The 10,234-nt window shown below is 35.8% G+C and overlaps 1 protein-coding gene across 2 annotated transcripts in view; it reads right to left on the bottom strand.

Annotated features, from left to right (window-relative positions):
- The window catches only part of RABGAP1L (RAB GTPase activating protein 1-like), a 966,320-nt gene extending 956,318 nt beyond the window's left edge, over positions 1 to 10,002 (bottom strand). The window contains exons 1-2 of one of the 2 annotated variants that reach the window (XM_006887704.1): positions 9,836 to 10,002; positions 7,415 to 7,607 (exon numbers count right to left, since the gene is read on the bottom strand). In XM_006887704.1, coding sequence (XP_006887766.1) covers positions 7,415 to 7,607; positions 9,836 to 9,973 — 331 coding nt within the window. In that variant the 5' untranslated portion in view covers positions 9,974 to 10,002. The remainder of the gene's footprint in view (positions 1 to 7,414; positions 7,608 to 9,835) is intronic. The other variant, XM_006887703.1, reaches the window with a different exon arrangement.
- Between the last annotated feature and the right edge of the window lie 232 nt (positions 10,003 to 10,234).

Here is a 10,234-nt window from a genome sequence, read left to right as displayed (position 1 = left end):
ATTTGATGGGTGGGAGGGGAGGGTAAAGGAAATGGGAAAGATATGGTGTGAAAAACAATGTATACGAACTTTACAAGTAAACCAATACAAAATAAGAAGATGGAGTGTTTAGACAAAGTCACTGTACCAAAATAGAATGGGCCAGCATGGAACCATTTCAGAAACTAGCATACAATCAAGAATCAATGATAATGGAGGAAGGAGTTGGAGTTCAAGCTGCATCGAAGGTATAAGCAAAAAATAAGGCTCAAGAAATCGATGCAATAACAACTGACATGTTTCCACTAACAGATGCAGCCCTGGATATGCTCATGAGTCTATGTGAAGAAATCTGAAAAATAGCTACCTGGCCAATTGACTGGAAGAGATGCATATTTGTTCACAATCCCAAAACAAGTGATCCAACAGAATGTGAAAATTATCAAGGAATATTATTTATATCACATACAAGTATAATCTTGCTGAGGATTATTCAGTTCTGTGTTCTGGGATTCACATTCTTCTCAGGGCTAGCCATAATTTGTTATGATCCACACAGTCAAATACCTTTGCCCAATCCAAAAAAACACAACTATTTCATCATCCTGGTAGTCTCTACTATCAACCAAGATTCACCTGACATCAGCAGTGCTAATCTGGTGACACAGTCTCATTTAAAGTCAGCATGAATTTCTGGCAGTTCTCTGTTGACATACTTACTGTTCTAGTAGTTTTTAAATAATCTTCAATTAGGTTTAAAACTTGCTTTCCTCCTGGGATTCTGGAATTTTAGTGCATGTTGTTACAATTTCTACTGCTAGCAACTTTGTAGGCAATACTAGCTATAGTGTCCATAACACACTGCTAAAGAAATCAAGCATGCCTTCTGTTAATTCTAGTGAGAAAGGATCCTTCCAAGTTTTTGTCTCCTTTCCACTGACCTTTACCAAGGTTGCCTTTTCCCTTTGCAATTTTGCCTTGTATCTTTTTGCCATGATAAATTTGTGAATATGACTGTCGGTTCAGATTTAGGAAATCTTTTCACTAAATCATCAATCTTGAGGATAGTCTACAGAACACCAAACACTGCCAATCACTTCTCTTAAGACTGTAAATTGTCATTTGAGTTCACTGATGATATCTTTCTTACTCATAAAATTTAACTTTTTATGTACTGAAATGCAACTACTTTTTCCCTTTATGATACGGCTTCTGTCTCTTTAAAAATAACTTCCTACCTCGACAACCAGAAAAATAATCTTAAATTTTTATTCTGACATTTTAAAAAAATATTTAAATATCTAATTACTATGGATAATTCATATATAAAATGTAAATAACTTTATTTCATTGAATGAAACATTTATCTAAGCCTCATTTTAACAATCTATTGAAGCCAATTCCGTCATATACCAAATTCTCACATACACATAAATATGTTTCAGATATTGTGTCCCGGTGATCTGATTTTATGGCAGTGAATATCATATTGGTTTAAGCATAGTAACTCTGTAATATACCTTAATAGCTAGCATTCTTTTTTCAAAATTATTTTAGTATTTTATATATCTCTTCTTGTCCAGATATATTTTAGACTTCTTTACAAAAACAACTGAAAATATGGAATTAATGCTCAAGCTACAGACTGCTTGGAAATAGATCTTTTCAAGGTTGAATATTACTTACATGAGTCAATATGGTATTTTTGCAATTTTTCATATCTCCTTTCATTTCCTTTAATACAATCTTAAGATTTATGATTAGGTATCATTTGCTTGACACAGTCTAGAATAAGAGGTGCATAGCAAATTGGATTGGGGGTCGGGGAAAGGAGGGCACTGTGCAACAATGAAGGAATCTTTTAAAAGAGAAAAGTGAACTGGGTGGGAGGAGGGAGGAAAATGTGCAACAATGAATGAATAGAAATCCAAGTTTCCTGTACATTTTTGTTAAAGTATTAATAAAAAATTTAAATTAAAAAATATTTACTTATGCAAGTATTATATGATATTTTGTTCCTTCTTTGATGTTGTTGTTGTTGTTATATGCCATCGAGTCACTTGCACCTCATAGCGACCCTATGTACAACAGCCCTAAACTCTGCTCTGTCCTGTGCCAATCGCACTGTCTCTGACACTCCCATCCCGATTGCCCTAGTCACTGAATCAATCCACCTCATAGAGGGCCTTCCCCTCCTGCGCTGTCCCTCCACCCTCCCAAGCATGATGTCCCTCTCTAAGGACCGGTCTCTCCTTACAACATGTCCAAAGTATGTTAGATGGAGCCTCAGAATCCTTGCCTCCAAGGAGCCACCAGATTTAACCCTCTCCAGGATGAATCTGTTTTCTTAGCAGTCCATGGAACCCTCAATACTCTTCTCCAGCATCACAGCTCAAAGGCATCAATTCTCCTTCTATCCTCCTTAGTCACTGTTCAACTCTCTGATGCATGGCAAGTGATTGCAAAGACCATGGCCTGTGTCAGATGCACCTTAGTCTCCAAAGAGATACCATTGCTCTTGAGTACTTTAGAGAGGTCGCTTACAGCAGACTTTCCCATCGCAATATGTCATAATTTCCTGGTTACTGGTGCAAAGAGTGTTAACTGTGGAGCCAATCAAACTGAAGCTGTTAATCTCAATCTCTTCATCATCCATCCTGATGCTGCCAATTGGTCCAGTAGTGAGAATCTTTGTCTTCTTGACATTGAACCTCAATCCATATTAGAGGCTGCAGTCCTTGACCCTTTGCAGCAAGCACTTCAGGTCCTCCTCAGTTTCAGCAAGCAGGGTTGTGTCATCTGCATAATGCAGATATGATAGATTTTCCACCAATCTTGGCCCCACATATCTCCTCATAGAGTCCAGCCTCCCGGATAATCTGTTCTGCATACAGAATGAAAAGGTATGGAGACCTTCCTTTATATCTACTGTTTTTATTAATACCTATGAACAGAATCTGTATTTCCTGTAACTCTTATTAACCCAGTAGGAAATCTTTTAACTGTTTTGTGCACTTGCTAAAGTGTTTATTAAACTCTGACAACTTTTTTCTCTTTTGCTAATTATCATTTCCTGACATTTCTGATTGACTGGGTTTATCAATGAAATATCAAAGAAGAGCAATGAGAGTTATCATGTTCTAATTGTCTTTATTTTAATGGTAACTAATTTATGTGATCTAGATGATACATGGTGAACATGGCACTCTGGGCCTCCTGGGTTCCCAGAATATGTCTGCGTGTTGTTCATCCACGAGGCCAGAGCCATTAGGCACATTTAAGAACCTTTCTTCTTTAGGAAGAAAAATCCAATCCTGTGACATAAGGATTGGAAGACAACAAAAATCTGCATTATGCAGATGACACAACCTTTGCTTGCAAAAACTGAAGAGGACTTGAACCATTTGCTGCAGAAGATCAAGGACTGCTGCCTTCAATACTGATTGCATTTCAACATCAAGAAAACTAAAATTCTCACCAGTAAACCAACAGGCAGCATCATGATCAGTGGAGAAAAGACTGAAGATGTTAACAATTTCATCTTGCTGAAATTCACAATCAATATCCTTGCAATCAGCAGTCAAAAAAATCAAAAGACAAGTTACTCTCATTGAAGGTTCAATGTGGACTTGAAAAGACATTGTGATAATAGGCACACAGCAAAGGTAATTAGCTATAAAAATATAATGTATATGAATGATCGAAAACACGAAGTACATATATAAAATATAATTAATAATAATATGCAAACCAATAATACAAAATTAAAAAATTGAGTTGCATTGGGAAAATCTTCTGTCAGGGACCACACCAGAATGCTATATCAGTTTAGAGATTATGGTGTATCTGAAACAGGCCACGGTCTTCTCACTAGTTGAGGGCCAACTATGAAGGACCAGTTCTGGCTTGACAACAACATGTAGTTAAATAAGTTTCCCTCTATTTTCAGTTTTCCATAAACTTTGTATATGCATGGGTGTATATATTTCTATAAAATAGAAAGGTACCAAAGCGTCGAGGACTCTCCTTCATAAGGTCGCTATGAGTCGCCTGCAACTCGATGGCACTTAACAACAATAACATCAACATGGAGAGAAAGAGAGAGAGAGATCAGCTGGCCCAGTGAAGAGAAAACGATGTGAAAAAGACAAAGGTGGGTGACTTTTAGTTTGTGGCCCTCCGGCCAGTCTTTCATTGTTTCTGTTCAGACATTCCTCTAGGTCGTATAGCCCTGGTGTACAAGTTGCCGTCCCGCGGTCACTTGTGGTTGCTGTGAGGCTGAACACTGTGACACGGATGTGTCAAATGTATTAATGGTTGGCTAACCAGTGTGGACTGAGAGTAGGGTGGGGCTCCCTGATTAAACAAGTGTGGAAGGAGGAGTGGCATCCACTTCCATAATAGCTTGCCTCCGGAAACCCTATGAACCTGGAGAGAGGATGAAAGGCACCCAAGCGTCGAGGACTCTGCTTCATAGGGTCACTATGAGTCGCCTGCAACTCGACGGCACTTAACAACAACAGCAGCAGCTAATCTTTATTATCTGTCTATTGATAATTCATAAAGTTGGACTCTATGAAAGGAAAGTGACATCAGGACTAAAGGCTCATCAATAACCTGTGTTATGCTGATGACACAACTTTCCTTGCTGAAAGTGGAGAGGATATGAAATGCTTGCTGCAGAAGATCAAGGACTACAGCCTTCATTCAGTATGGATTACATCTCAACATAAAGAGAAGAAAGAGCCTCACAATAGGCCCCTCAGCGAGCATCGTGATAGATGGAGAAAAGACTGAAGCTGTTGATGATTTCATCTTGTTTTGCATCAGTCTGGAAATTAGGAGACACATTGTGTTGAGCAGTTCTGCTATCAGGGACCTGGCCAAAAACCGAAGGGCAATGACGACAGTTTGAAGACTAAGGTTTGCCTGACTCAGGCCATGGTCTTCTCAGTCACCTGCTGTACATCAGAGAGGTAGAAAATGAATAATGATTACTGAAGAAAAATTTATACCTTTGAATGTGGTGCTAGAGAAGAATACTAAGTATCAAATAGACTGCCAAAACAACAAACAGTTATGTCCTGGGAAGGGCGCAACCACAGCCCTTCCTGGAGGCAAGGAAGACTCTCAACAAGATGGACTGACACAGTGACTGCAGCAATGGGCTTGAGTGTGTCAGAGATGATGGGGCTGGCACAGGATGGGACAAGGTTCAGATCTGTTGTTCATAGGGTTGCAATGAGTTGTACTCAACATAATGGCACTTAAAAATAACAACCCTATGCTAAGATTCAAAAATGGATGCCAATTACCATAATCAAACCAGGATGAATCTATCCCGTTTTGTCACAGTGAGTTGTTGAGAGGTATGAATGTGCTACATATCCAGTGAGAATGAAAGACATATAGTTTGTTCAATGAGTAGAAAGATTTGATTGTGCTCACTGCCAGTAGGTATAAATAATCACCTTCCCTTACCTACCTATGTCTGCTGATAGTCACAGTGTAAGATAAAGCTGGTACGGAAAAGATCAGAGTTGAGTTGTTTAAAAAGAAATATAACCAAGAGTCCAGATAGAATTATACTTCTGATGTTTAAGCTAAAGTTGGAATCAAATATGGTTTTGTTTTTCTTGCAAGCAAAGGCATCTTGAGTTATAAATGGATATTCTTGGTATATTTCTGACTCATTCATGAATTTATCATTAAAACACTAATAAAACTGATATATTATTTAGAATTTTAACCTATTATAATTTAACATAAGTACAGTCACACTGGGTGAAAAAAGGTAGTATGTATGACAGACTGTGTCCATTTCACTATTCCCTTATAGCCAAAAATTTACTAATTTATTTAGCAAATATTCACTGAGGACCTGTTATGTTGCTATGTGCCAATGTTGTTGTCAGGTGCTGTGGAATCAAGTACGCCCCTTAAGGACCCACTGAACAACAGATCTGAGCCTTGTCCTATCTTGTGCCACCCTCAGTCTTCCTGACACCGTAGAGCCCAGTGAATTAGCCACAGAGAGTCCACCCAGTTGAGGATCTTCCTCTCCTTTGCCAACTCTCTGCCTTTCCAAGCATGGTGTCCCTCTCCAAAGAATACTCTCTCCTAGCAACATGCCTGAAGTATGTGAGATGCAGCTTCAACATCTTTGCCTTCAAGGAGTACTCTGGCTGCACTTTATCCAAGACATATTTGTGTGTTCTTTCAGCCATTCACAAGATGGACAGTACTCTTTACCAACATTACAGCTCAAAGGCATCAACCCTTCTTCTGTCATTTTTATTCATTATTCAGCTCTCAGATGCACAGCAAATGATCAGAAAGATCATGGTCTGAATCAGATACATCTTAGTCCTCAAACTGATAGCACTGCTCTCAATAATTTGGAGAGGTTCCTGACTGCAAACTTTCATAGGGCAATATGTCTCCTGATTTCTTGACTGCTGATTCTAAGAGTGTTGATTATGGATCCAAGTACAATGAAGTTGTTGACAGTTTCAATACTTTCTCCATCTACTGAAGGCTGTATTCTTTTATGTTCTGCAACAAGTGCTTTAAGTCCTCCTCACTTTCAGCAAGCAAGATTGTGCCGTCTGCATAATACAGATTTTTAAGTCTTTCTCTGATCCTGTTGCCACATTTCTTCTTCATAGTCTGGCTTCACAAATTATTTGCTGAGCATACTGATTAAATAGGTCTGAAGAAAGGATACAATCCTGATGCACACCCCTCAATTTTAAGCCATAGTGTTTCCTTATTACATTAGAATAACACCTTCTTGGTACAGATTTTATATGAACACAATTAAGTGTTCTGGGATTCCTATTCTTCTCAATCTTAACCATAGTTTTTTGTGATCTACACAGTCAAATGTCTTTGCATAAACAATAAAACACAGGTACATACCAAAGCAAATATGATTTTTAATTTTTGTACTAAAATTTTCATTATCATTTTATCTTACTTCTTGTAGTTCCTTGTGGTGTCGTGGTTTTTTTAATCTTTAAAATGGGTTTCCTAGCCATGGCTTTGACTTCCAACATGGCTGGGTGTGAAAATGAGATAAAATGTGTATAAACTACTCAAGATGTGACTGGTCAGTTTTACCATCCCACGAAGTCTAAATGAGCAGGTTCAGCAACAGAAGATGGAAATCTCACTGCTGACAAAGAAGACAAAGCAGAGAATGCAGTGTGGGATTTTAAAGTAGATAGTATTAGATTTTTTTATAAAATAGTATGACTGACATTGGAATTAGAAGTAGGTACAGGAGCATGAAAGCCACATCTGCCTTTATGGGAGTTGGTTTTGTATTGCGGATGTTGCTGGTGAGTACTATTCCCCTTTGTGAAGTTAAGAGAGGTCCGATACACCTGTCCCAAAGCTGCTCCATTCCTTTTACAGTCTAAAAGTTCAGTACCTGTGGTAGATGGATCCAGAATTAGCTGAAGTGATGGCTTATTTGTTTGGCTGGCTGAAATATCTCCAAATGAAGAGTCTGAAATCTCACTGGAATTCTGACTATCAGCAAGAAGATTGCTTTGTCCTTTTTCAGAGTCTCTCAAAATCTCTTCCATGGCTTTCTCTAGTTGTTCATCACCATTAGAAACTATCTATAGACAAAGAAAGACAATTCTGTTTCAGTCTTATTATAGCTCTGAAGCTTAATTTTATGGAAATATTTCACTTCTATAAGAATGGAAAATATGAAAAATAAATAAATTCAATAAAAAAAGAATGTAAAACAATAGAGAGAAAGACTTAAATATAATTACTAAATCCTACAAATAGAAACAGCTGTATGTATTTTCATGTAGCACATTAAGAGCCCTCGTGGTGCAATGGTTAAACACTCAGCTGCTAATCAAAATGTTGTCAGAGTGAATCTACCTTGTTACTCTGTAGGAGTAAGGGTGGCATTCTCCTTCTGTAAAGATTTAACCCTTAGAAACCCTGTGGGGTAGTTCTAATCTCTCCTACAAGGTCACTGGGAGTCAGATTCAACTCAGTGGTGGGGGAATAATATACTAAAATCCTGAGTTATAAAACCAGTTGTTACTGGGGAGGACGGTAGAGAAAATAGTGCAACAATGAATGAATGAAAACCCGAAATCTCTATAAATGTTCATTAAAATTAATAAAATTTAATAATTTTTTAAAAAGTTGTTGTTATTGTCAGGTGCCACTGAGTTAATAAATACAAATTATAGCGACCCCGTGAACAACAGATCTGAATGCAACCTATCGTGTACCATCCTCACCATCTCTGACACACTTAAAGATTAAATACTTTTTTCTTTTTTTTAGATTAAATTCTTATTTTTAACTTTTAGAAGAATGTCCTAAAAGTAATTTTAAATTAATACATTTTCAAGGGGGGAAAACACTTCAATAGATGATGTCTACAATAAGGGTTTAATCAGACACTATAATTAGTTACATTAATCAGTGGTAATTAATATTATAAAATGCTTATGAATATTTGAAAAACTATCTTTACTCAGATAAAAAAGTTAATTAATGAAGATATTAAATAAAAATACAATGTCTATTTTGAATATCATTTAAAAGCCCATGTTTCTTATTGTAATAGCATAAACTTTTTCTGATTTCTTCAAAATTACTTGAACTAGCTGCCAAGAACATTGCTAATTTCCTTACATTCAAGTTGCCTCATCTTTTTCTTAAAAGCAGGCAGAAAGTAAGTCTAAGTAAATAAATAATGTCTTACATTAAACATAAGGATACTAAAATGCTGACATTTAAATAAAAAGTCACTAATTATTTTAATAAAATTACAAAATTATATACTTTTGGCAGTATATGAAATAAATAATAATCTGAGTTTTAAAATATTTTATAGATTGTTAGTCTACTATTACTTTAATTTGATAACCACTATTAAATGAAGGTTCTAGATCATCTACAGCACTTTTGACTAATTTTTGTTATTTCTGTTTTAAAATTTAAAAGCAAATCCACTGCAAATGAGTTGATGTCTACTCATAGTAACCTTGTAAGACAGATTTAAACTTCCTCATAGAGTTTTTAAGAATAAAAATTTCATGGAGGCAGATCGCCATGTCTTTGTCTCATAGTGACTGGTGGATTCAAATAGCTGACCTTTCAGTTAGCTTTGATCAATTTCTGTTCTAGAGAATGGTTATTCGATCCTCATGCATATATAAATATATTTCCTTATTTACTTTTGTTTTACATAGAAAAGGCAACATAAACATGAAGAAATATATCCAAATAAAATTCAATTTCCTAAAAATATAACAGTCAAGTCATAGACAACTGCGAAACTAGAGGCTAGAATGTTACCTGCTAATTTTCAACAAAAAAACATAAAGAAAAAGTATCTGAAATGAAACAGAAACACAAGTATTTATATATTATCTCTGAAAATGCAGCATTAAGGAAGACATCTCTCCAACAGAAAAACCAGATAAATTTACCTAAGACTGACTCATTAAACCTATTTTCTTAAAATATTATTCTTTCTCTTGTTTTCTTTCACTTCTTTCTAAAACTCCAAATTAAAGAGCAAATAATTAAAGGCAAAAAACTTTTAAAACATGCAAAGCAATGAATGGATGGAAATGCAAAGAATGTAAATTTTCATTAAGATAATAATTTAAAAAATAAAAGTCTGATAGAATAAAATTAAAAACACATGCAAAGCAAACAGTGAGCCACTAGAAAAATCAATTATTTTATTCTCAAAGTCGGTATATCAGAGAAAAATCTTTGGGTTTTAAATATCTCAGGTAAGTCCAACAAGTTAAAAAATAATGTTCATTAAAAATAATAATGTATGTGGAAATGAAAAAGATACCTTTAATTGAGGTTTTTCATCATCTTTTGTAGAATTATCGTCTGCATGCTGAGAAACCAAAACAAATTCTTCACTGTTCATTGTAGCCACAGAATCAGATGACCCACTAACCTTCTGTAATGAAGCTCTAACCTCCATTTCAGTTCGGCAAACTTCTTTTCCCACATCCACCTGGTGAAAACTACAGAGATTAAAAAAAAAAAAAAGAAATTATTAAAAATATGAACTAAAACATACCTTATCGGTTCTCAATATGGATTTTTAAAATATTTCATATTCAAAATTTCCACTATATCCAAATAAAACAAGATCATTATCTCAAATTAGACAAGCTGCCTCTTGGACTGAGTCACAAATTGGAAATATACCCATTTCACCATAAGTTTCTAGTCTAACAGA

The sequence above is a fragment of the Elephantulus edwardii genome, unplaced genomic scaffold (genome assembly GCF_000299155.1).
Source record: "Elephantulus edwardii isolate Elephantulus edwardi_28Jun2011 unplaced genomic scaffold, EleEdw1.0 scaffold00061, whole genome shotgun sequence".
Lineage (NCBI taxonomy): Eukaryota > Metazoa > Chordata > Mammalia > Macroscelidea > Macroscelididae > Elephantulus > Elephantulus edwardii.
This window is presented reverse-complemented; position numbering and strand designations above follow the sequence as displayed.